Genomic DNA, 27,798 nt, shown 5'->3' with positions numbered 1-27,798 from the left:
TATATTCCACCCCCCCTCCCTCCCTCCTGATAAAACCTTGTCTGTTCTCAAGTGGCCCTGGCTGACGAAATATAATTAGAGGCATGTCTAAGTGGATGACTTGGCTCCAAAGATGCATGGCACTGATTTTAAACAAAGCTCACACAATGGTCTAATCTAAGCCCACTTTCCATGGCATTGTTTCTCTGGCATTTTGCCACTGTTTGACAAGTGTGGGATAATAACAACTATTTCAATCAATTCTACACATGAAAGAAGCCCGAATCACTTACAAATGCTTTCTTTTCCTTCCATGTATTTAAAATGTCCTCTGGCTCTGAATATTTTATGCTGGCTTTGTTTAAAGGCTTCTTCTTTTCTGTTGTCTCTGAAATTCATTTCTCAGGGCTTCACTTGCACCCAAACACATCCAGCTTCTTCTCTCCCATTTATATTCTCTCATCTTGCTTCCTTCTTGATTCAGTATATCATAGATTCAATTGAAGAAAAGGACAAGTGTCACCTGTATATGTAGGATAAAGGTGTAAAAACTTTCATCTTTTTTAATATTTATAGCATAACTATGCTCTACCGGGATCATTTTAATTATTTAGTAGTTTTGTTCCACAGTATACTGCCAACCCCAACTTTGTGCACCAAAAGTTTCCACTGTCTCCAGTGAACTATTTTGTAGAAATGTAGGCATTTCTTTGTTTTTTCTCGGTGACCAACATCTGGTCTCGTATTAACTCGGCTGTAATTTAATCCCAAAACTGGCAAACAGGTTTGAACTTGGCAGAAGTTCCTGTCCTTGCACTGTTTGTGTCGTTTTGCTAACCTGGTTTAAGGTCAAGTTTTGACTCACCCAGGCCTGAGTTGATTAAACAGAAGAAAGTTTGGTTACAGGTTTGACATAGAAGGCACTTCAACCCAAAAGACATTAATTGGAGCAATGTCTAACGTGATGGTTTATTAAGAGTTGGTTGAAAAGAATAGCTGTTGGCTTATTACAAAAAGTAATGTTTGCATATGTAAATTCAGTTTGATCCTGGCTTTTTAAAAAAATGAATAGCTTCAAATGATACATTTATAAAACATACAGTGTATAAAATGTTACCTGTTTATTTTTACACCCGATTCTTTGACCAAAAGGCGAATGTTGAACATACCCACGAAGGTGAACAAATATCCTTAAAGTAAACTAAAGTCATTAAACTGACCCACTGACATCAACATCATTGTCATTTTATCATCTCAAAAGCAAGAACTCAACACTTTGTTTTAGAGTCTGATCTCTTTGTTGCATCTGCTTTACCAATTTGTTGAAGTGAAAGAAAATTAGATTTAAGTCAGTTTGAGAGTTTAAAAAACGCAGAAAGGGATTTGTAAGCTAGGAAGTGAGTTGAAGACAAATACACAGACATGCCAGACTAAGCTTTGACATGACTGTTGTTTAAAAGGAGAAAAATAAAAAAATAAAAACAGAACATATTCTTCTCATCTCGTATGAGAGGGAGCAAACACCACAACAAACTCAAAAATCAACCCCACTGTTTTTTATCCTGTCTGAGGCATTTTTTTTTTTTCCTTTGCACTACCTACACAGAGTACTTATATAGACATATCAGTTTATCTTCTATATTTAATCAGCTATTTTATTTTGAATTTTTTTGAATCATAATTTTTAGAACAAATTGTTACTCATGTTGCCATGTCATTTTATTCAGGCATAATCAAGTACCCAATGTTAATAAGAATATTTTAAAATAAAATAAAGTTGGTGACTATTTGATATATATCCTATTGAATCTGGATCAAGCACAGATGAAGCGTTGGCATCACTCTAGTAATACTTTTAGCTGAAGCACCTCAAAATGTCACGTAGGCCACGCGTGGCCCAGATTTCATAATTGAGCCTTAACATGGATTATGGCAAGTATTGTAAGAGCCAGATGGGGCCTAAAGGTTAGCAGTTGGAGCTAGCATAAGGTAGTCTTAGTGTTATACAAGCCAGATGTGGTTCAGATGTTATAAGCTAACCCCTAAAGCTTTACTGCTTTCAAAGGAGTTGAAGAAGTGTACGGCAGCCAGATGGTGCCAATAAAAATGCTCCATAATAACTGATTATTAGATATGGATTCACTTTGCAGCTGAAGCAAAAGTTTTAGTTTGATTCTTGAAAACAAACTGATCTATATTTAGGCTATGTGGTACATAGCCAAAATGCATAATTACGGCATAATTATTTAATTTATGTAGGGTTAGAAATGTATTTTGAAATGATGTTAAAGATTTTTAAATGGTGTAAAATATTTTTAAGATAATTGGTGATGTTTCTGAGAGGAGACATGGCAGGATTATTTGGGGATGGGGAACTTGTTGCTTGTTAAAAAGGAACCTATTATGCAAAATTGATAGTTTGCTCATTTTTTGTTCTTGCATTTAGGTCTCTACTGCTTCTAAAAACAACCAAAACACTTAAAAACAAACAAACAAAAAAAAAAAACACCCAGCATTTTTTGGCACTAAGTTTTTTGGCGTCTAGAAAATGAACCATTTTATCTAATCTCCTGATTATTAAGTCACTATTGAAAGGCACTTCAATGTCTCCTAGCAACCCGAGAACAACCCCTCACCTAGCAACCCAAATGGATCTTCAGCACGTTTGGTCAGCAGGTTATTCCATATTTGGGTTGTTCATTCCCTGGTGACTTACCAAGATGGCAATAGCTAGATTAATCAGGCTCAAATTGTGAATGAATACTTCAGGGAGCATTAGACTTTATTTTCAAGCATGAATTGGACAACACAGAGTTCAGACCTTAACCCCATTGAGAATCTGTATGCTGTGCAGGGGAACACTTGGCTCAGTGGTTGGACTCTCCCATCTACAATGCAATATTTTGGTGAAATATTAATGCAACGCATAGCAGTCTACAATGACCAAATGTTGTAAATGTGTCGAGTTTAAGACAATTCCAGCCAGCCACAGGTCAGGATATCAAACAGTTGCAGCTTTTTAAATTTTACTGTTTTTCAAATTAAATACGACTTTAGCGATGAACCATAGATCTGCATGTTGTTTGGAGGATACAGGTAACAGGAAACCATAGTACAGAATATTTCAGCTGATTGTTGCAACATGCATAACTTAGAAATGGAATAATATGTATAACCCTGCTTGAAACCGTTCTCTCTCTGTATGTATGATTTTTAGCCACAGTCAAAAATATTCCATCTATGGAAGCCCATTTTCGCCACTCAAAGGAAAACTGAACCCATAATTATAACTTATCTCTCTTGTAATTATGACAAAACTCATTATAGTAAAATCATCCGTTTTATTTTTTTCTCTTCCAAAGCCAGTTATTTTTGCAGTCTTTATGACATTATGGGATTCTTCAGAAACTCTTAAGATTACATTTGTAAAACCACTTCTGAAGTATTACTCAGTGATATTAGTAGCATCAATTTCTTTCCATCAAGCCAAACTTGTCTCACCCATCTCCTCAGAATGCCACACAGCAAATTCAAACCATTTCACATCATATGATTGAACATGAATGTAAAAGTGGAGCAAAAGATGAAAATGTATATTAGGAATTCATAACAAATTCAGTAAACTAAAATGTTAGACTACAGTATAAGAACACTTCATTTTTTCTCATAACATGAAGTGTAAGTTTATTACACCCCAATACTGTTTTTTTTTTCAAAGGTAGATACATAATTAGCCTTTAGGCATTATGCATATTTTTCACACTTATGTACAGCCTACAGATACAAACGGGGATTATGATTTAATTAAATCACTGTCTTTTTAAAAGAGTGTAATATTTTTGAAGCTTTTTTTCTAAGCTCATTGATGTTTGACACTCATATGTTTCCATACTCAGACTATTCCACATTTTTACTCCAGAGATTTCTTTTTTTCTCTTTTTCTTTTTTCTGAGTTCATGGCCACCTCCTTTGTCTGAAAACATGTTCTGTATTTGCGTAGGCACTCTCGGCATCCTTAGAAACATTTTGGTGATGAAACTAATCTATTAATCAAAATAGTGTTGTGACCTTTCGGCCAGGTGACGTAATCGTCCTCGTGTCGTAATTGTCGCTGCACACTTTGGCCGTCAGTCGTTGCTAGAGGGTTTGTCTTTCTGGGAGACTGACATGAAAGTTTGAAAACACCTGCTCTGGTGCTCATTGGGTGCTTAATGAATCGAATGAAACTCATTTTCTTGTTTTTGCGACTGTTAATTTTGACAGCACATTTTGACTTGGCTTTAGTTACAGTCTGTTGACTTAGTTTAATGATGTTTTAGGCATAATTTGACATCTGTGTTCACTCTAGTTTTGCTTTAGTTTTTCTCTTTTGTTGACTAAATGGTTTTGCGTTATAGTCAGATTTAATCTAAATGTAGAAGACTAAAATGCAAAGTCATGGAGAACTGCTTTGTTGGGCCTCTTGCATTTTTAAGGAAATTCTTTAAACCAAAGTCAGATTTTTTTTTTCTCCCAAGGAGAATCTTTTACTACACAGAGCCACAGATTTACTCTTGTCTTCTTAAAACAATTTTAAATCTCATTGGATATTTTTTTCAAGTTCACCAATAATTTGATCCTAGAGAATAAAATTTCACACTATTTGTCTGATTTTTCTTTTTTTTTTTTTTTGCCGAATTGTGCACAAGTTTCATTTTATTTTCTTATTGTTCATGATCAAAATTAGCAAATATTTATATGGGTATTTATTATGGGTCAACTCTCTGGTTGTAAATGTTTACCTAAATTATATGGTCCTGTCACAGCATGACTCCAAGCAGGAGTTGCAGTAAGTATTTCCAAACTTACTTGTTTTTATGGTCAGGAGGACTGATTCCATGTTTCCATGTGTAAAGTTTGTGTGTGTGTGTGTGTGTGTGTGTGTGTGTTTCCCTTAAAATGGCACGTGCTTTTCTGACAGTGCCGCAGCACAATACCACTGAGACCAGGCATTTTCATTTGATGGATACAGATGATAAAAGTGTTCCCCTTTGACATCCAGCAGGGAGCACCTTTGCATTTAGTTTCCTGCTTTTTCAGACGGTGGGTAGAAGGAGAATCTCTTGACAACTTATCCTTTTGTTCCCCCCCTTCATACTGCAGGGAGAGAAAATTACAGAGAAAGGAATCGACAAAGGCTAAAAAAAGAAAGCAGTTTTAAAGAAAATCTGAGTAAAACTCTGTAGAAGTAACAACTGAACAAAACTCGAATAACCTTTGCAGCATGGATGTTGCCATTTGCTAATTAGCAAGAAAAGTAACACAAAAAAAAGGAAATAAAAATGTTGCTTTTCTATTTAGGGATGCCAGTTTGGCTTACAGCATATTCTACATTTGTTGGCAGGGTCTTGTGTTTAGAACATCTGCTTCACTGACGCCTCCTGTTTGGTATTTAAATGTCAACCACCTGCCGTTCTTCTGTTTGGACAAGGTTATTGTTTAGTACGACTGGTAACTGAGACAGAAGCTTAAAACGGTAAACAATGCTGAGTGCTAATTTGGATACAACAAGCAGTTAATGTTCTAAGAAAATACAGCCAGAAGCTGTTGTCCTTGATATATATCTATATATTTTTTAGAAATTCTCAACTGCATTCGATGGTCTCTAGTTCAAAATCTAAACACAAAACGTAGATAGTTATAGATAGCTATAACGCTATCTGACTGCAGATTAAGACAGACATGACAGACATGAAAATCCTAATTAATATGCTGGTCAAACTTTGCCAAATTTGAAACTGATTACTGATTTGTACTTGTGGAAATTTGAATAAAAATATATGGGGAAGTCGTGCGTTTCTAATGTCTGTGATTCCCAAACACCTGCTTCTACCAACTAATGATGAATTTAAAATATAGTTTTTATTGCACTTGACTAATATGCTATTCTGAAGTTCAAAACTCTGCAAGCAATTTCCCTGTAGACCATATCTTTGGAGGACTATACTCAGTGTTGCTGATCATACACTGGATACAACAGTCTGAGGTAATACAGACACATACAACTTGATCAAGACTCTGTTGCTGGCCAAGAACCTCACTGTGATCTAGGCCACCATCCTGTATCACAAAATCTGCATTTTCTCACCGTCTTCACAGCAGTTTGTTAGGTAGTAAAAGTAAAACTTGTGAACTCCAGATGATAGACTCCTGTTTTACTGGCAAAGCAGATATCTGAGGGAAAATGAACTCGTCTGCCATTCAGTCAATAAACATGCTTTACAATGAAGTTTGCTTTGATGGGTGATGGTCACAGAAGTGAGAAACAACATCCACACTTTATCTACAAGGTGCACTTCTCTCCTGTCATCTGTTGGTACCAGTCCAGACTGCACAGTTAGTGATATTTAAGATTTTAACTGACCACCTATAATAACATATGGGTTGGATTACTCTTGAATTTTCTCCCAAATTAGAAAATGACTTCTGTTTTTCAGCAGAAAAACGGGGGTGGAGCTAAGACACTAGAACTCAGTGGAGACATTCCAGCTCTACGCCTCTCACCGAGGTCACTGTGTGCTGCTGCTTCTGCTAGCAGTGTGCTGATAATAGCCGTCAGTCGAGCAGAACGGTTTGTGTGCACGTGAAGATGCAATGAGAGATAAATGCGATGGTGCTTCTCTATGAATACCCTTCTCGTTGTTGCTGCAAAGTTGCTCGTGTTGCACTCCTTCACTGTCACTTCGACTGACTCCAGGCTGGATTCTGCAAACCACTGGCTCCAAAAGCAAAATTACATTCCCACCTTACCCTTTTTTTTTCTTTTTTCTTTTTTTTTTTAACTATCACCACTGAAGTGGAGGAAAAACAACAAGATTTGTGATATCATCCATCATTTGCATTTTCTTGTCACGAATCTCTCTGGTCCAGAAAGACTGTGTTGCAGTAGATTTACTTGTTTTACTGTTCTGGATGTTCCTGTTTACAAGGAGGAGAGGCTGGCAGTGTGTCTTTTACATTAATTTCTAAGTTTTAGACAATTTTACTGTTTAAATTGTCTTTCCTAGTTCCAGTGGAAAAGGCAGCTTTCATAAAAAGTTGACTGAATTTTATCTAAGGTGTTGACGATGCACTCTTTACAAGTTTGGGGCCCAAAATTAAAATGTTTCATCAAGCTGTTGAGGTGAAATTGGCCAGAATGTTTCCCCCTGGTGAAACTGCCTTTGAGGCTGAGCTTAATGAAGCCATAACTTGTCTCAGGACAGACGATTTATATAAAGTGTGGCGTGGTTTACTTAAGGCTGAGTAGAGCTAACTAATATCAGCGCACTGCCCTCATCTGTTTTTATAGTAACCATGTTGGCCGCATCACTTCATCCGTCATTCCTCATTTTCTGATGCGTCAATCACTCTGGAACAGTGGAAGTTTGTACACGCCAACAAACTGTGTATTTTTCTCTTTTTTCCCTTTCCAGATTCAAAGGTTTACACAAATATTTTTCATGTTTCTGTTTCAGACATCTTCTTAAACCCCTCTGAATTTTCTATGGCTTTTAAATGTGATTATTTAGTAACCAAACATCTTTTCATCAACTGACTGCAATTAAAATGTCTAATTTTATATTACAATGACCCACTGGATTAATGTTTTGCTGAGATTCTTATCTGTTTGATTTATTTTAATTTTCCTCTCCTTTCTAGGTAGATTTCTCCTTTGCCTTATTTATTTTATTTTATCTTTTTTAGTTTGAGTTTGGTGTGCTACTCTCACGGTCAATTTAAGAATAGTTTGAGTCTAAAACTCATTGGGTTTTAAAGTGACATCATCACCGGGGAAAGCATCTTGTATTAACACCAAATGATCCTCCGTGTTTATATGCGAGATTCTCATCTTGATGCTTATGACCAGTTATTTACATGCAGAGTTTTTGGCCGTGAGAAACATCTTTTCTTTCTGTGTCACATTTTAAATCTCTGCCATTGGATGCCTTCTCATTCTCTAGCAGCTCTCCGTCTCCCACTTCCGTTGTCTCCATTTTTCTTCCTCTGTTTTCCCTCGTGTCTATTTCCCTGTTACCTTTCATCCTGTCTTCCTGTTCGGATCGCTCTGCATTCCTCTCAACATCTATGCCTTGTTTGAGCCAATGGCTGTCTACTGTGACTGACGTCATGCAAACAAGAAGAGTTCTGCAGACAGGCAGGAGATGTGTGTATGCACACACACGGGTATAATTGGCCTGTCACAAAAATTGGTTAATCGCATGATAAATTAAAATGAGCTCAAAATTTTTTGTTTGCTTGATTTATCGTTTTTCTTTTTCTCTCTCTCTCTCTCTGCCAAATACTGGAAGACTACAGTCTTCAGTTGCTTACTGGATCATCGTAATTCATTCTATTTGTTCTGTTTTTGTTGTTGGCCTGCGAGGCTCAGTATTCGAATGGTTCAAATCTTACTTAGAAAACAGAACTTTTTCTGTTCATCTGGACCAATCTTGTTCTGGGGCTAAACCTTTAAAGTATGGTGTTCCCCAAGGGTCAATTTTAGGGCCTATTTTGTTTATCTTGTATTTACTGCCTCTTGGTAAGATTTTCCAAAAATGTAATAGTTCCTTTCATTGCTTTGCAGATGACATCCAGATTTATTTGCCCCTTAAATTGCAAAATGGTACAAATGATTCTCTTCAGCTGTTGCTAAACTGTTTAGCTGAAGTTAAATTATGGATGGAAAAAAACTTTCACCTCAATGAAAGCAAAACTCAAGTCCTATTATTTGGTCAGAAACTTCAGACTACAAATCCAGATCAGATTCTGGGTTCTTTAGCTCGGTCTTATCAGACCTCTGCTGGAAATCTTGGTTTCACTTTTGACAGCTCTTTAAAGCTAGATAAACAAGTTAGTTCTGTCGTTAAATCGAGTTTTTACCACCTTCGGCTTTTAACAAAAGTTAAATCTTACTTCTGTTTTAAGGACTTTGAGAGACTCATCCATGCCTTCAGAACAACTTGTCTGGATTACTGCAACTCTTTATATAGAGGGATGGAAAAATCGCAGATTCAGCGACTTCAAATGATCCAGAACGCAGCAGCACGGCTTCTCACAGGAACCAGGAAGCATGACCATATAAGGCCAACTCTGAGATCTTTACACTGGCTGCCTGTCTTTTATCAAATAGATTTTAAGATTCTTTTGTTAACTTATAAAGTTTTAAATGGGTTAGCCCCCCCTTATCTTCGGGACCTTTTAAATTTCCAGTCTGTGTCCAGAACTTTACGATCAAATAATCAGTTATTACTTGTATAGTTCCTCAGACTCGACTTAAGAGGAAAGGAGATCGAGCTTTTTCTGTCGCTGCTCCTGTTTTATGGAATAACTTACCTTTCCAGATTAGATCTGCCCACAGCCTGGATCATTTTAAATCGCTTCTTAAAACTCATTTTTACTCTTTGGCATTTAATTGACGTATTGTTTTGTGTTCTGTTTTGTTATTTTTGTGTTGTTTTTGTACAGCACTTTGGTGCAGTTTTATACCTGTTGTAAAGTGCTATATAAATAAATTTGACATCGACATTGTTGTTTGACTCATTTGGGATTTTTAAAATGTCTTCCAGTTACACAGTTAAATATTTAAACTTTATGGATCTTTGAGACGAGATATTGTCATTTATCGCAATATCTTCTTGGGCAATTTATTGTCCAGCAAAATTTGTTATGACAGGCCTAAATATTCCCACATCATATCACTTGGCAAGATAATTATATACAGCTTATACAAAAAGTACACACACTAAGGAAATGCATTTAACTTTGCATGGGAAGTTGAGTATACAATGCGTCTGTCAGCTGATGTTTCATTTGTGCCAGCAGTTCATGAAGAAAACCAACTTGTGAGATTTTTTAGCTTTGTGTGTATTTATGTGTGTTGTATATAAGAAATGTCCCAAGTCGATACTTTATAAATACATTTAAAATTAGGAAGAAGTCGTCAGATGACAGCAGTGCCTAATTTAATATTTGTTCACGTGTGATCCAGGCAGCATTGATGCGAATATCAACACTGACGAGGCAAAAGTGATTAAAAATACTTGAGACATTTAGAACTACAAATAACATTTATGAAATAACTTATTTCAATGTACTAATGTACATATTTTCCCTGAATCTACATTAAATAGATCAGTTTTGCAGGGACCCAGCTTGAGATGAAGATGATTGATTTAATGAAGAGTGTAGCTCAAAAACAGTCCAGATCTCAGGCAGAGCGGAAACACAGAGCCTCAGCACCGGTAGCAACTGGATTAAACAAAGACTGACGCAACGAGCTAATGCCGACGCAGGACTTAACAGTTCAACTGTGACGGCAGACGAACTAACATAGACAAGAACCCGACAGGAGACAAAGACAACAGGTGGGTTTAAATACGCAGGAAGGGTAATCAGGGAACGAGACACACCTGGGATCAATCAACAGGCAAGACAGGACAGGAACAGGACTGAACACAGAAAACCTCAAAAATAACTACACAGGAAACACAGATCACAACAATCAATACGTTTCTTTCTCAAATCAAGAATTGGTTCCGTCCATCATAGCAAATTGTTCCTCACTCATTTCTGCAGAGAATTGGTCAAAACGACAACGTTCCTCAATCTAGTTCATTAGGATATAATCTACAAAACTGTTCCCAAAAAATGTCACTCATCACACTGAAATCTATTTTGTTGTTGGTGTGCCTTTCAGTATTCATTCTTGTAATTAGTATTCACTTGTTAGTTGGCTATCTCACCATTTTTGAATTTTAAAAATAAAATCACTGGCAAAAAAAATCCCTGTTTTATCCCTGTTCATCATTGGGTTTAGTCTTAAAGTTTTGATGGTAAGCGTTCAGTTTGTCGGGTTAAGTTCAGACCAGTTAAAAAGGGATTGTTCAAAGTGATATGTTGTCACAAAGACTGCATCAGCAAAAACAATTATACTGCTTGTGGAGAACAAGCAAAACAACCGTCTGGCCTCAAATTAAAGGAGAATCGTTGCAGTTTCTTTGTGTGTGAAGTAGCAAAGATGTGCCTGTAAGAAATGCAGCATATATTTTTGGTCCATCCAGAATAGAGCACATTTATAAGGATAAGTTGTGTTCATTTTTGACTTGTAAAACACAAAAATCAAGTTCAAAAATGTATGATCATACTGAACACTGGTAAATGAACCGTTAGTAGTGCTGCACCTACAGACTCATTTTGTCGTGCTTCGTTGCGTCACCATGGAAACATTGCCTTAATTGTGACATGTGGAAACACTTCTGGGTCACAACAGCAACAGGAATTTTTTTTGTTTTGTTTGCAAAACATAAAACTGAAAAAAACTCGGTCTGTTATGACACTGAAACTCTTTTACTTAAAGAACCCTAACGGTTATTGCCTGTGCTTATTCATAAAGAACTTAAATACTAACAATTTTCTGCTTAATATAATGTCACAATTTTTTTTAAATTTTCCCTCCAGCTTTGCCCTACCCTCCATGTTCTGGATGTTTTCCTGCTGCGGCACACCTGCTTCAACTTAAAGATCCCCTTAGTTCAAACGTCTGGCTCGGTTTTTTTTCCTGATGTCCCCATCCTTCCCACTTGAGATGTGGGTGGAGATGCAGGGAAGATGCAGTAGGTTTCTCATAAAACGAGGCATTCTTGTCTCTCAGCCAATTTCAAACTGACAGTCATATATGACGTGCGGCGGAGTTGCATCATCCGTTTCAATTCGGTTCAATTTAGTTCATTTCTATAGCACTGTTTCACCACAAAAGTAATCTCATGGTGCTATAGAGAAACGGTAGACAGAGAAAGTTTAAATCCAATAACATACAGTTCGCTTCTATCTAATTTGTTCCAATTCAGTACAGGCTAATTTAATTACCTTTCACTCATTCATAAATATCTATATACATCTATATAAAAACTGGAAAAAAAAAAAGTATTTCTTGCCGTTTCTGGGAGGAAAATGAAAAGCAAAAGGAGAGGAGAAAAAAAACGTATGGAAAGGAAGTTAATTTCAGAAATATTAATATATTTAGAAAATCATGAGATGCTCCCCAGCAACCAATGCTTCATAGTCGCTTGATCTGACCTGAGCTCTGTTCATGAAAAGACTTCAGCAACATCCAATTACTCTTTCATACAAGTCGACTTCCAAGCAATAGGATACACATCTCTGCTTTTAGATCCTTCACAAAACATCTCCTGACACAAATTTAAATTTAGATAGATGCTTCAAGATGTCTTGGTAGGATTTATTTCTGGGCCGCAGGCCTGAGGTCGATGGATGAAGCAAAAGAGGAGACAGGAAACAGGAAAATCATCACTCCGTTGGAGGACATGTGAACAAGGTACATTATGGTCAACGAAACATGTTACTTATCCATGCATGTTAGACATGCAGGAAATGTTTGTTTCCCCCCTCCTGGTTACAGAAACACTTCTGTACACAAACATTGAAATAATTTTTTAAGAAGTGGTTTTGAACATCCTGTCATCACTGTATCACTTTATCCTTGCCAACATAAGTGGTCCACATCAGCAAGTGGATTGACTAATACCATATGACGACCAGCGAAACTCAAGAATAATTTTTGGAAAGTCTTGGACTCATTTTGGAACAACTCAAGATTAGATGACCGTCATTTCAAATGATTTTCAAGTGATTCAGATGTCACCATCTCTTTATGATCTGTAAGAAGACCCAAAACATAACCATCACATGAAAGGAGACTGGTATCGATACAGTCAAAACGATCACGGGCCAGTAATCTCACATCTATGTTGTCTGTTGTTTGGGTCATTTCTGAAATGACCCAGCTTGGGAGTCGTTTTGGAAAAGCGTCTTAATGCTGAATGGTTGTGATGAAGTTGTGATGAATCAAGGCTGCACTGTAGGTACAGAAAAAGATGGAACCTTTAGCCACTTCTTCTATTTGATGTTTTTTCATGCTTAAAGTGAATATGTTCTTCACCTCTCTTCTGAATCGCCTGTTTTACTCATTCAAAATGCTCACTGTTGTTGGCTTCAAAAGAGGAACCTTGTCCTTTAATTGTAATGAACCTCTGAGTCTTGACCTAACAAGCTAATAAGCTTTTCTGTGTTGTGTGCAGTTGTTGCTCCACAAATGTGTGAATCTGAATGTTTGTTCATGTGCTGGGCCATAGATGTCACCCTGCCAGCCTTCTAAATGTGCTGTATATATAGTACACAGCATAAACACAGCTTTTGTCATTTTGAAAGAGACAGTGCAGATATTTGCAAATTAAATAAACTAAGGTGAAACCAGGCATGCTTTGTCCCATCCTACTCAGTTTGTCACATATTGTAAATATGTAGGGTATTGTTCTTAAAAAAAAAAAAAAAAGTTTTTCATGTGATATTTCTTATTTTTTGCAGATTCGGTTTATAGGAACGTGTGTTTTTGTCATCTCTACAGTTTTAGAAAGAATGGAGGAGGATTTGTTTGATTTGTCTATTTAGAGGCAGGTGATGGACAGATGGGAGTTTGTGGCAACAGGATCCAGCAGTGATGATCAGTCAACCATGGCCCAATTAAGAAGTTGCATATCTGATGACAAGAACAAAAGCGGATGATGAATCACGTTTTTTTTTGTTTTTTTTTCCCTACATTGAGTCAGAGAAATGTAGCTGGAAACACAGAGCTAACTCAGTAGGTTTCTAAAGATGTTCTACAATGACAGGTTTTAGATTGATGGCCAGTGTAGCTGGTGTAAATTAAGTATCTTTCTTTAAAGTTGGCTATAATTGAGTGGGGAAATTGAAAATATTTTTTTTACCCATCTTTTATCCTATTTTATTGTTCATGTCTGTTGAGCTATGTTCTGCTCTAATGAAAGCACAAATGATTTATGTAAACATTTCATAAGACACTTTATGCTGGTGGATTTCTGGCTATGCCAAAAAGTCTGTGGCAGCCTGACTTATGTTAAATTGAGAATGAATAGGAAGGTAATACTGAAGTGTTATTTTTGAAGAGAGTACATTCTAAGGAAATGAAACACAAGTGTATGTAACAGTGTGTAAAGGGGGCTGTGTTTGGTTTAAAATGTTGCTGGATATTGTTTTTTTCATGGTCAAAGATTGAAAAGCTGAGTTGTTTATAGTTTACAAATGATCTCATAGGTATTGGTTGTTACACTGGTAGATTATTTCACTACTGCGAAAATATAAAATCTTACTAAGTATTTTTTTTTGTCCAGTTTCTAGTGCAAATATCTTAGCAAACTTGAAATAAAACAAAAGTAACATTTTAGCAAGATACAAAAGCTTATTTTAAGTAAATAATTTATTTATATTGATGAAAAAGTACTAGTTTCATTGGCAGATCACTTAAGTTATAACGAGATATTTTTCCCACATTATAAGTCAATTTGTGTGCCAATAGAACAATTACTTTATACGGTATTTGCATTGGAAACTAGACGAAAATACAGGTTAAATAAAGATGTTGTGTTTTTGCAGTGTAAATAGGGGTACAGACAGGAGGACAACCAATTTCTTTAGCTGTAAAGTAAGTTAAAAAATATATTTGTCAAAGAAAACAAAATCACCTATGTTTTTTTATTTTTATTTTTGTATTTATTTTATTTATTTTCACAAAGTCCAGATGTTTTGAGCTGAGCTCAGTTCTTAGGAGAGATACAAAAAAAACCCACACTAAGTCACAGTTCTGCATTTCTACTGCAGCTCTAGCCTAAAATGGAATAGGATTCTTTGACAAACTTAAAGAAGAAAGATTTTAAATTATATACGCATATAGGGAGAGAGGGAGTGAGAGCATCAGACTGTAGCAGAGGGAGAGGGAGAACATTTTGCCTGTGCCATGGCGAATAGCTGGCAGACTGCATTGGATTTGACACAAGGCTGGCTTTAAGATGTCCTCAGAGCCTTTGTCATTGAACAGATGAAGTTACAGTTTACCTCTTATAATACATGACATTGAAGAGCATTTCGGAAATCTTTTTTTTTACAGCTCACAATAAGTCGTAAAAATGTGTTGAAGTGTTTTTACTAGCGCAGCTATTTAGGGAACATTTTGAACTAAGCTTTTTTTTTATTTTATGTTCTCACATCAGTGCAAAGCTGTTTATTACACTGTGTGAATAGAAAGTTAGATGTTCATATCCAGGAAAGGATCTTCTTTTTTTTTTTCTTTTTTTTGTCACATTTAAGCCAGTCACATCAAGCTAGGATGAAAATGTGAAGCTGTTTCAGTTTGTGTTCAGAATAATCTTGTCTGCGTGTTAGTTTAATGTGCTGTAGATCAGAGCTGGTTTTCCAGATGTTCCCCAGATTTGAAAAACGTGAGAAGTAGGAATGGAGGCGTCTGTCTCTGGTGTTAGCTGTGAGAAGTAGCCATCATGTCAGCGCCCTGTGCGGCTAGCTGGGGATTGGCCAAGTGATGCTCCATTTCCTCCAGCGGCAGTGGAGAAGGCAGGACTTTCAGACCATATCCTGATGACACAGACAATATAGTTGTAGTTTCATGTTGATGATGTTGGAATTGTTTGAAGTAAGAGTTACAGATCTGAGAAACTGACACAGAAGAAGTAAAAGACAAAAAAACAAAAAGGTAAGCACTTTGAGATCTGTAAAACCGTCATGGAGGATGCTGACAATGAAGAACCTGGGAGGAAACTGGGAGGAAACAAAGAAGACTCTACTAAAAGGTTAGATCAAATGCAAAGAAGAATGAACTGATCTGTGAAATAAAAGAACAGAACACAAATGCAAAAAGGATTGATAACCTAAAGCACACACCTTCATAGATCCTGATTGAAATGGTTTCTACTTAACCTGCATTTATTCCCTGGTGGCCTATTGTTTCAAATTTGCCTCAAACCATTGTAAAATTCCTGAAAAGGGGAATGTTCAGTAAAATAGTTTGAGGCATGTTCTTTCCTCTGCTCAGGTGTGTATTGAAAGACTTAATGCAATGGCGTAAATATGTGTCTGGCTTATAATGAACACATTTCAATATTATTATAATCAAAGTCCAGTTTCTGTTTTCTGACCTCCAGCCCAGACTTCCTCATATGAAAAGTAACGAGGAATCACTCCTTCGTCTGCAGCTATTTTCGGTTTTACCCTTGGACAAGGCCGTTGTATCTAATTGGTTGATATTGGTGTTGGAAGGAATTGATGATGAATACATACTGTTAGCACTTTAGCTACATCGTATGCTACTGATGTTGTTTCTGCTCAATTTACTATCCCTCACTTTTAGATCTTTAAGTTTATTGTAGATTTTTTTTATTTTTACTTGCTGTAACACTAATTTCCCTTTAGGAACACAAAGAAAGCTGAATCTTAAGAACTGATTCTGAAATTTAGGTTGAGTGGGAAACAACGCTGCACATTTACCTACTCAAACAAAGTGACTGACCATGTCGACTGAACAGTGAACACATAATGGAAAGTAAGCTCGTCTTACTGAGCTGCTGATGGAATTTTTTTTAAAACTGCTGCTTACATCAATCGTATTAAAATTGAACCAAGTCATGAGTTTAGACGAGACTCTCATAATGTTGATTACGTCCCTCGAATCAGTGTACTTACTTCTTTTTACAAAAGTTTTTTTTTTTTTGTTTATTTTTTTTTCTTTCTTTTTTTTCCTCCACCGGCCCAGGTCCGGATTTGGGTTAAAACAAAAAAGAAAAAAAAAATCAACAATCTATGGTTTCTGGTGTAAGTCCTTGTGATGATGGAAAACCAAAGGACGATTGGTGAGCAAACTCAGTCGGCATGGAACCAGGTCATCACTTGAATCAGTTTGCTGGAGGAAACCCCACAGGAACACCAAACTGGATAGAAAATGTGTCCATGTGTTTAGTTTTACTCTGACTCAGAGTAAAACTAAACACATGGACACATTTTCTCAGAAACTGAGAAGTTGACTGTGAAAGCAACACTGGCACTTAATCGGGTTTTAGATGTTTCTTATAGGGGTCGGGGTTCAACCTGCTGGGCTGTGAGCTGGAAAGTGTGAAGTTTTCTTTAAACTAAACTTAATACAGGACTAATATATATAAATATATATATATTTATAAATGAGTGGAATCCATTTTAAGAAGAGATCCCAATCAAACTTTTTATTCCTCACATTGAACTTTGTCATCTCTGCAAAATAAATAATGTCACCAACCAAAGTGGAGAATAACAACACTTCAGACTACGGAGTTTTAACCAGTACATGTTGAAGACGTTTGAAATTATTTTTTCCGTAACACAAATCCATTATAGATTAAAATGTGTGTTTGGAAGAAAAATAAGTAACAGCAGCCATCCTGAATATCAGCAAATCAATATTAACAACCTTTTTTATACTTTTTAATTATCCTTGTTGAGGTTGCTGAGTCAATACAACACATTAAAATTCAGACTAACCTCCTTTTGATGTTTTATTTGTTGTTGTTATAGCTGCTCCATTAATCTGTGCCCTTAAAATTTGAACAAATACGAGTCTGGCAATTATTCAAGCAAGTCCCAAGAAATAAAAGAAGTAGAATTTGATATTTTCTGTCCACATTAAGTGAGAAAAGAGTCTTTCTGTTGATATTGTGGACCCCCCCTCCCCCAGCCCGTTGTGCTGCACTCAACATTTAAAAGCTAGCCAACATTATAGCTGTCCTTTACATATTTTTTCTAACATCATCTAAAGAGTTATACAAATTCAAAAGGCACAACATTTGTATCCAACACACTTGAACTGATTCTTTTTTTTTCTTAGAAGTGTTTCAACCTTGTTCCAACTTTTTCATGTTTTGGTGCAGGTGAAGTGAACTCACAAACTGAAAATGAAGAAAAGCCAATAAATACCAAGACTGTCATTTTTTTGTACCTCATCTTAGAAAGTAGTAAGGCAACGACAACGACACGGGGTGTTGAATAATCTTATAAGAGCCTTTAAAATATATACACTTTTACCGAGGGTTAAACTGCTTTAGCCGACTTATTTCACAGCAACAAGTGTTGTGAAAGCAGTTCGTCCGACTGCAGGTTCTGTGGCAAACCAAGCTGCTGTTTTGGCACATTTGACTGTGTTTGCTCGAAGACTACGTTTGTCTTTTTCTCCTAGTTTCTCTGTGTCTCCTTTACATTTCTTCTCCATCTCGTTCAAACACTGCAATGCGCACTGGCACATGGGGCCAAAGGGAAAAGATGCTTTGTGATACGATTGGACCAGTAAAACATTCGCATGTTTCAAGAGGCCGTGGTTGACTGTAGCAAGACTTTTCTTTCTGCAAAATGCATTACAAAGACACGTCAACAAGGAAAGGAGCTGTTGTCGAATGAGGTTGGACCAGCCGGGTGTTGGTAGTCTGATGATCTACGGGTTCAGTGGGCTGGTCTGACCCTGTAAATAAAAGACGTGTCGGGACTGTAGGCCCTCTGGGAAAACGCCCGGTATGCCAGATGGCCAGACCGCCCATGATCGCAGGCACCTTTGGGAGTATAAAATCTTCTCCAGGTATTTTTCTGTGTCAGACTCTCTTTCCCGTTTTTTCCCCCCAGAATGCAGCTGTGCTCCTGCAGTACTGTCTGCATCGTGCGGCTCTGCAATGCTTTTTTAGAGAAGTCTTCTGACCCAACAGATTTTTGTTTCAAGGACGTTACGGGTATCCAGACTTTACTTTGCATGCAGCACATTCTCTGAAAATTAAGCCTCTAATCTCCTTTATTTCCAGACCTCTATGCTGCTGAACTCCTAAAGTAAAAGCACAGTACCAAAGTCTCCTGGCTTGAACTGTTTCTAATTATTCAGTTAAAAAGTTTGTTTTCTCAAACTGTATGTTTCTGTAACAGCTGTCGCCTTAAATTGCATTAAAGCAACCTTCTTCTTTACAACTAGTTTTCCTTTTCCTCCTTAGTCCTTACGTTTCAGACTTATTTTCTTTCTACAAGAACACGCGCATTGACGGGAGCAAAGCAGGCAGACGCGTACAAGTGTGAAAAGGGTTTAGACCTTTGCTGTTATTTGTCACTCAGGCTGTCTCGCGGGGTACAAAAGTGAAGTGGGACACAGTTGTTGGTGGAAGCAAGGTGATGTTAACTGCACTTGTCAACATGCTCCTTTGTGATTTTGTGCCCAATTTGAGTGGGTGAGTGGCTTGTGTGGGGAGAGCAAAGCATCAGGAAAGTCTTTGCTGTCATTTGTCAGTCAGACGGGCTTTGGAGAAAGGTTGCAGGCTCGCACAAAAAAAGTGGCAAACCGCCTCAGAAGAGGTTAATATTTATCCCCCTGGGATAACTGACACATCAGGTATCTTTTTATTTAGCACCAGAAAAGAAAGCTCACCACAGAGACCTCGAGGGGGGAATATTGCGCGCACATTGAATTTAACATCTTTTGATTTGAACGTTTGTTTAATTTAGAATATCAACGTGACATAAATAATTCACATATTTCCAGCAAAGGTTTTTCTTGTTCTGTTTAACAGCAGACAGAATTTTAGTGTTGGACTCGAAATACTTGCATTTTATCTCATGTAGATGCAGGCAACTCGGTTGTTTAGCCGTCCAATGCCTTGCGAAATTGCAAATTTTTTGATTATTTGTAAATAATTTTGAAACTTGTCATTTCCCTTTCAGTTCATAACTATGCGCTATGTTATATCCAAAGGAATACTTCTACAAGGGACTGCATCTTCAAACACCCACTGGGGAAAATAAGCATTTGATCGCCTGCTGATTTTAGTTAAGTGTTCTCACTTACAAATAAAAGATAGATGGTTGTTTTATTTCGGTGTGAAAAGAAAGAGACTAATCCAGGAAAAAATGCATTAAATGAAAGTTTTGGTAAACATGGGAAGCACAGGAGCTACACCACTTTCATTGGTCATTAGGTTTTCAAACTGGGAAATTGACCTACTTTACAGAAACCTCAAATCTCGGGGCGCAGAGATTACAGTTTTCTGGCCAGTTACTGATCTTTAACAAGACTGACCTGCCGATACCAGTGTCTTTCTGTTTTTGTTTTTGTCTGAAATGTCTCTAAACATAGTAAGAAAGGCTCTGATTTGGCAGCAGCGGAGTGACCTTTGCTAACTGAGAACTTGCAGACATAACCTGGTGGTCTGTCGGTCAAACCTCTCACAGAAGAGCAAAAGAGGACAGTGGTTGGTTTTTAGGCCTTTGCCCAGGTAGATCAGGTTGGTGGATAAAATCGGCTTCAGATTTAAGTATCAGCCGATCACCTATCTTCCAAAGTTAAGGAAATCGGGGCCAATTTGTCGACTGGCTGATTTATGGGTGCATTCTTACTTAAATCCATCAGGGTTCTTGGCTGATGTTGCGTGAAGCCACAACTCCCTCTGGAGAGATCCTGTAGAAAATCTTCTTTGGTCTTGAGCCTCCATGACCTTGATTTTGTTTTTTTTTTTTTTTTTTTCCCCCTGTCTTGCTACTCTGTTATTGTCGCAGTGTGCTTTGAGTTATTTTCATGCTCAGACTCACATTTTTGTGTGTGTTCTTTCTCATCCCAGATTTGACAGTGAAGGAACCTCTTAATGAGGTGAGGTCATCACCAACCCTAGAAGGAAAATGGCCTCAAATCATAATATTCCCAACTCTGTGCTCGACTGTGAGAACGGGGTTTTCCGGGTCATACTCGCTAATTGTCTTCCAAACACCGAGGGTCGGATTGATGTCAAAGCTCGAGTTTAGTCCTCTGTGACTGCAGGCCTTCCTCCCAAGCCACTTCTGAATCATTTCGATCGGTGACTGTCGTCCAACTGGCTTTGGCTCATTAACGTGCTCCTCCTGTGTAACTCTTAGCTGATCTCTCAATTTTCTCGTGATCATTCTCACACGCAAAGACCTTGGGTGGAGCTCCAGAGGGCGGCAGACGGTACTTTCATATTTCTTCCATTTCCGATTAATCAGTACAACAGTTATCACCGAGCCTCCAAGTTGATGATCTTGGAGAACACTCCAGCTTCGTGGAGATCCATCTCGTCTCTGACGTCCTTTGATGGCTCCTTGCTCTGCCACTATGGCAGAGAGGTTACAGTTCAAGAAAAATGATTCTGTGGATCGGTGAGCTTAAAACGGTCTTAAACTTTCAGACAGCTGTGTCTATTAATAATGATTCAATGATTGACTCGTATGCAACGTAACAAATTGGGTGTAGCCAGAATACTGGTTGTGCTCTCGGGGATGAAATACCAATTTTACTAAGTGCTATTAGTACTATTGAAAAACTGTTTAGATAAATAAATTACACATCTAAACAGTTTTTTTCTCCTCTCAGATTCAAACCATGTCACCCCACTGATAACTGCTGTGCTTTTGGAGAAAAGGGCAAGAAAGAAACATCAGCGGTGGTCGTGTGTAAATATGTCTTAAGTAAAAGTTGCAGCTGAAATATGCAACTAGGACGTTTTTTATTTATTTATTTATTTATTTATTTTATGTTCCTAATCAGTGCGTCCTTTCTGCCATTTTCCCAGATGCTTTTTTTTTTCTTTTTGTGAGGAAGGTGACACCATTCCTCATTTTCCCTGTAGTTGTCTGGTGTTGACATGAAGGATTTTATGAAAAATTACCGCAGTCCCAAATTTTAGGGCGCCTAAAACACATTTCAGCTCTGGTAGACATTGAGCCTAATGTGCATCTATGTACATCAGTGTGCATGTGTGGACATCTAAAAGTCATGGTGATAAACATGTCTATGCCTCGGCTGGATTGGTGGGGTGTGTGTGGGTGCGTGTGCGTGTGTGTAACCTTGCAAATGGCATCCTTTCACCTAATAGGACAGGTTGCCAGTTAACCTCGCCATGATGGGGGAATCCATCATTATCTCAACAACACTGAAGAGGACGTCTGCAAACTCACACACACCAACTCTGTTGACCTTGCACACACCAAAGTCACACATTCACACGCACGCAAACACACACACACACACACACACACACACACACACAGATCCATTTATAGAGATATCAAAACATGTCCTATTTGGGTATTGCCTTGAGCTGCCTTTCCTATGCTAAATTTATAGAGATGTGCTTTTTTTTTTTTTTTACAACAGTCTCCTGCTACAGCAAATAATTGCTTTTAGATACGTTGATGACTTTCAGTCTTTATTTTCTAAACTCCAAGTGAAAGTTAATTAAGAAAATATGTGTTTGTATGTTTGTATATGTTCCATTTTCATATAATTAGTATATTAATTAGTGCTAAAAATCTTTTCAAAATGAACCTTGATGTGACTGTAAATGTTCAGTTTTGTCTGTTTGGCTGTGTTCGTAATAGGAGCCTGTGTGAATGCTGACTATACCGTGCATGAATGTGTGTGCATTGTGGTTGTTTTGGATAATTGTGAGGCCAAGGTAAAGTTAGAGGGAGAACTCTGACTCCTGTTGGTCCGTCTTTCCACAAACTCTTTGTAACGGCAGTAAATAAGAGGCTTTACTGCACCTTTCCAGGAAAGCTGTGTTTTACATCAGTTATCCTGAGAAATAAGTTGTTTTCTACTCCTACTCTACCTCTTGCATAACCTCAAGAGATGTATCTGGAGCATTCTTTAAGCTACTTAATAATTATGGCTTTCCAAACTGGCACTATGTCTATTTTTTTTATTGCATACGTTCAAAAAAAATCTGTGATTTCCCCAACAGATATACTATGTAGTTATTTTTTGTTGATGTGGAAGCAGTCTTTTGTGTTATATTAGAGGAAGCATTTAATGTCAAATAAGAACATTTACACATAGTATATATGCTTCCAGTATCAGACATTTACCAGATGCTTAAATATGTTACAGTGAGAAAAGAAATAGTAATAATGTTGCATGTTTTTGCCATTTCTGTACTATTTAGGTACAAAACGTGGGCGTCTGTCACTGAATGTTTTGTACTGACAATAAGTCGATTTGTACCCATCTTGGGGAATTTGACAAATGATTTAAAAACATATGATCTGCTCTGTTTACCATAACAAAATGAAATTTTATGACTATTTCATATGTACTAGTTAGGAGGCTGCTTGTTTTTGTCTAAGCGGTCATCATCTCTCATACTTCATCAAGGTCAGTTTCCTCAATTAAGGAGTAGAACTACAGTCAGTGGTAACATGATGCGACACAAAGTCTTCAGAAAATAACGCACTATCAAATTCAAATAAATTGAATAAATTTAAGAAATTGAATGAACACAAAAAGTGTTTTGTGTGTTTATTACACAAAAATAAAAACAGATTTCCCCTCTTTTATTTTTCTTCAAAACCTACATAACACAGCACAAAAAATCCAGTCTACATTATCCACGCAAATTCAGGGACCTTTTCACATAATACATGACAATGACGTGAAATAGATGAAAAAAATTAAACAAAACGATGATCGGTATGTGAGATGGAGTGTTGAAAGGAAGGCCGTCGTGTTGAGCTGGACTGACGTTTGGGCGACGGAGCAGTGAGGTGGAGTAAAACAGCCTGAGTCATTTTGTTTCTACACTTCAGTGGGTTCTGGAGTGAGCCGGTCTGAGCCGGAGTCTCCCGTTTGTCCTTACGTCCAGCTGTAGGGTTTCATCTTATGAGTGTATTTTCATTTTACAGTGAGTGGATTCATTTGAGATTCCCCGGGCCTGATGTGTAATTGCTTATTGAATAAGCTCCATGCCTCCACTATATTGTCAGAGTAATGGCTGCAGATGTAACAACACCAGAAAAGCCTCGTATTGATCAGACACTGTCAGTTTGGTTTCCTCAAATGTGAATGTGTGTGTGTGGAAAAGCTGCACATTGCCTGGAATTTAGTTTGTCTAAATTGCTGAGAGTTTATTAGATGCTCAGGTTTTCTTTACCCTGATAGGTTCCCAAAAGTTCAAATCAGATAAATCAATATCAGTTACTCGTGTGTTTGCCACCTTTGCTTGAATTTGGCAGGCACTGATTGGGAGTTTTTACATCACTTAAAGTAAATGAGAGCATATCTGAAAACCCAACATGGCAGGAAGTCTAAGAAGTGACGTCTGTTCATTGATTTGTCAAGACCTGACACCAGGAAAAAAAAAAAAAAACTCTCATATTTTCTCTTGGCTGAGTGAAAATAGCTTGATGAAATGTTCTCAGAATACAGGATTACTTGTGTTTCTTGGCATCTCCGAGAGTAAAGGCCTTTTTATTGTTGAACCAAGTGCCTGATTTAATTTGAGAATCCGAAACACACTTTGCTGTAAAGTTATTCAAACTGTTCCTGTCTACCAAGGCTGATCGGTACAGTTGACACTGAGTAAACTGAGCCTGTTATTTGCTGAACAGTTAATTAAATCGCTGCATAGTTTTAATCCAGTGACGTGCGGTGAGGTTCATATCTGGTCAGGCACCGACTTAATTATAATCTGATTTACAAATCTAGAACCCCTGCATGTTATTGTTTACATAAGGAAGTTTCGTGCATGTGTACAATGCTGGAGGGCAAAAAGACTATTCTTTAACATGTGATGCTTAGCTGCGCCGCCGCCGCAGAATAATTCTGTTATCTCAATCAAACTTAGACATGTAAATATTATTAATTTCCTGCTGTGCTTAACAGCAAAGGGAGAAACCGTTAAAGTACAACTCAAAACCACGTCTTTCTCGCTCTCTGTATCAGCACAGCTACTGTATGGCTAGCTCGCTGTTACCATCTCTTACTCTGCAGTTGTGGAGTCAATCTCTGGGTTCATGAGCGCCCCCAGCCATGAGGCAAGAGAACTGCCTGCCTCACCTCTAATCTGTTCTCTGCCGTTTCTGATCGCTCCTCAGCACACAAAACACGTTACACACGCAGTTAGTGACAATAAAAACACAGTACATTAAGTACATAAGCTAAATTATGGAAAATCAGTTCATAGATTAAATGTTTTAACCATTTTATTGGCGACGTACAGACAGGAGGAGCATGCTCTCATAGAATGGCAACCGGTGCAGTTAGCGAGAGGTTGCGCAATCCCAGGTGAGGCTCAGCTCACTGCTGCCTCACCGGCTTCGCTTCTGAGCATTTGAATGGAAAAATGTGAAAAATTCTGCGATTTTGAAGAAAAAAATAATCAGATTTGGTTAAATTAAATGAAAAAATAGATACTTTATAGTAAAAACCACAGGGTGAAAATATCTTTATAAATGATTTTATTTTTCCATGATGACTCCCCAACCGCACATCACTGTTTTAATCCAGGTCTGATGTTTTGTTGTTTTTTTGTTTTTTTTGTTTGTTTGTTTTTAGCCTTTTGGGTTTTATACATGGTCTCTAAATTGTAGTAGAATTTCTTTGCTTTTAACTTTTCAATTCTCATTTTAAATTCATTTAATTTCTAATTCCTGTTTCAGCGGTTTTAATTCTCAGTGGGCATTTATAATGATTTTTACATGTTACAGTTGCATATATTTGTTTTTTTCTTTTGCTGTTGTAGAGCTTCAACTAGTTGAGACAGGGAGTCTCTAAGATTCCTCTTACCCCCCTCCCACCCACACACACACACACACACACACACACACACATACACACACATCGTTCAACCAGACAGCTATTTGTAATACATGGGGGGTGCCCAGGAGAAAAAGTTTGGGAACCACTGCTCTACACTATTTAAGACAAAAGTTTGTATTTGTAAAATGCCACAGTTATAATATGAAGAAATCGTATAATGATAATACATATATTTTTGTTGTTTTTCATTGACTCTAATAAAACCCTGATAATTTCCTGGCACATTGCACAACTGAAGAAGGTCTTATCGATATTTGTGATCATAAAAAAGAGACGGGAACAAAGAAAGCATCACTAATTCGAATGCAGACTCCATTTGAAGGCAAATGCATTCATTATCAACTACCTTCACTTTCATTTTATATTAATACAAAAACAAATGTCAGAGGCATCAGAACTGTTCAGAATCACATTTTTATTTCAAAATGCTTTTTTTCCCCTCGGCCATTTAGGCTAACTTGGCATTAGAGCAGCCATTGCACATCCACTCTCACTGCGCCGCCTCCTCTGTGACTTTGAGAAGCGCAGATCGGATATGGTACAGTAGCTGCCACCGTGTAAACGCCCCGGCTTTCATAATGCCCTACATAACTGTTTTAAAGGAATTTCATCTCACCGTGTAAGCCTGATCCAACAATCTCTTGAGCATTCACTCGTGTGGAATCTGTAAAACGCCGCAGAACTGGTCACGAACCGGCACAAAGCCGCTTTTATCCCACTGAGCAAACCAATGTATTGCAAATGCTGCTGTAAAGCACATAACTTCCATCTGTGCTTCAATAACTTTAGAGTTCAATGACTGAAAGCAAGTTGTGTAGTCTATGCTTCCTTTACTAGTTTAATGGGGGTTTTTTCCATCAGTGTGGTCATGCCTTTACCTGATAATATGAAACTTTATTTTATCTAAACTACAACATGACGAACTCCAAATCGATGAGAAGAAATAAGTTTATTTATTGAGGCACTTTAGTTTTTTGTTTAAGCGTTTTTATTTAAATGCTCCTCTGCTACCATTTCTGCACGTAACTTCGAAGCCTAAACATAGACTGGTAAAGAAAACCAAGATTTTTTTTAAATTATTATTACCATGTAGAAATGCAAAAAGTGTACATATGTAACAATTGTTTTTATCTTAACCTCGCCAATCTCTCTCTGTCTTTTTCAGGATGGCATGGGGAACCTGCGAGTTACCAAAGAAGGGATCCGACTGGAGGGGGTGTCCGAATTTTTGTTGCCCTTATACGTCAAAGAGATCCAGTCTCGAAGGGTGAGAGTGGATGTCGGTGTGCCTCTGCTCTGCAGTCTGAATCGCTGCCTGTCTGAGTTTCTCGGTGTGAATGCAGCGGCATGTTTCCCAGTCAGATGCATCAGTTGTTGTCTGAATGTGTCCTTGGTCTGATCACTGAAGGAGTGTGTTCTCATGTTCATACTCTTTTGTTAAAGCTGCTTCAAAAGGCATAAAGCTGATGTTTGTCACGATACTTTTCATTACTACGCATTGTTATAACACACAATGAGAATTGCCGTTGGTCTACGAAGAAAAGACGACATCCACAGCAAACGACTCTTTATTTCAGATGACTTCTGCAACAGTGTGTTCATGTTCACAAGTCGTTTGCTGTATGTTTGTATTGTCTGTGTTTTTATGCCTTGTTTTTGAGCTAGGAAATAACTTCACTGGTCCAATTAATCCATCCGATCATTCACTACGTTTGCCAAATATTAGTTTTGAATGAATCACTTTTGTTGACTCTTAACGGTGTGTCTGCCTCCCTCCCTTGTTGTCAAAGCAGCCTTAACCCACCCAAAGATAAGACTCCACCACACCTGTAAATGTGTGCTGTAGCAGAAAATCTTTGAAGTCCTGTAAGTTGGGAGATGGGACCTTCATCGATTAGGCTCATACTACAGATGTAGAACTGGATTGAGAACCTGGAGGGAAAATCAACATCTTGAATGTGTTATGCTTCTTAAACCACTTTTGAAACATTTTTGCTTGGTGGTGCATTTCTCCTGCTGAAACAGGCCAAAGCCACGAAAGGTGTACAAGGGTTGCAACAATGGTTAGGTCAAAGTAACGTGCACCAATCATTGGCCAATCATTGTCCAGCTGACGATTAGCTAAAACATCACACCGCCTCTGATGTCTTGCTGTTTTCTTACATGGCACCTTCTTTCATTGCTCAGTGCTCTTGTTCAGTTGGTCACGTCCTCATTACTGGCTCTGTTGTTGATGTCTGGTCTGCAATTATGCAACAGGCTGCCATGCCCCGGCTAATCTGATACCCGTTACATCAGGAACAGCAATAATCAGT

General features: G+C 37.7%; 1 protein-coding gene across 3 annotated transcripts in view; it reads left to right on the top strand.

Moving 5' to 3' along the window:
* LOC103148418 (zeta-sarcoglycan-like) overlaps positions 1 to 27,240 on the top strand; it is a 239,889-nt gene extending 212,649 nt beyond the window's left edge. For all 3 annotated transcript variants that reach the window (XM_016679226.1, XM_016679227.1, XM_007567181.2), the window contains exon 3: positions 26,649 to 27,240. In XM_016679226.1, coding sequence (XP_016534712.1) covers positions 26,649 to 26,882 — 234 coding nt within the window. In that variant the 3' untranslated portion in view covers positions 26,883 to 27,240. The remainder of the gene's footprint in view (positions 1 to 26,648) is intronic.
* The last annotated feature ends 558 nt before the right edge of the window (positions 27,241 to 27,798 follow it).

Source organism: Poecilia formosa, unplaced genomic scaffold (assembly GCF_000485575.1).
Source record: "Poecilia formosa unplaced genomic scaffold, Poecilia_formosa-5.1.2 Scaffold205, whole genome shotgun sequence".
Classification (NCBI taxonomy): domain Eukaryota; kingdom Metazoa; phylum Chordata; class Actinopteri; order Cyprinodontiformes; family Poeciliidae; genus Poecilia; species Poecilia formosa.
The sequence above is the reverse complement of the archived record's forward strand: the minus strand, read 5'-3'. Positions and strand labels throughout refer to the sequence as shown.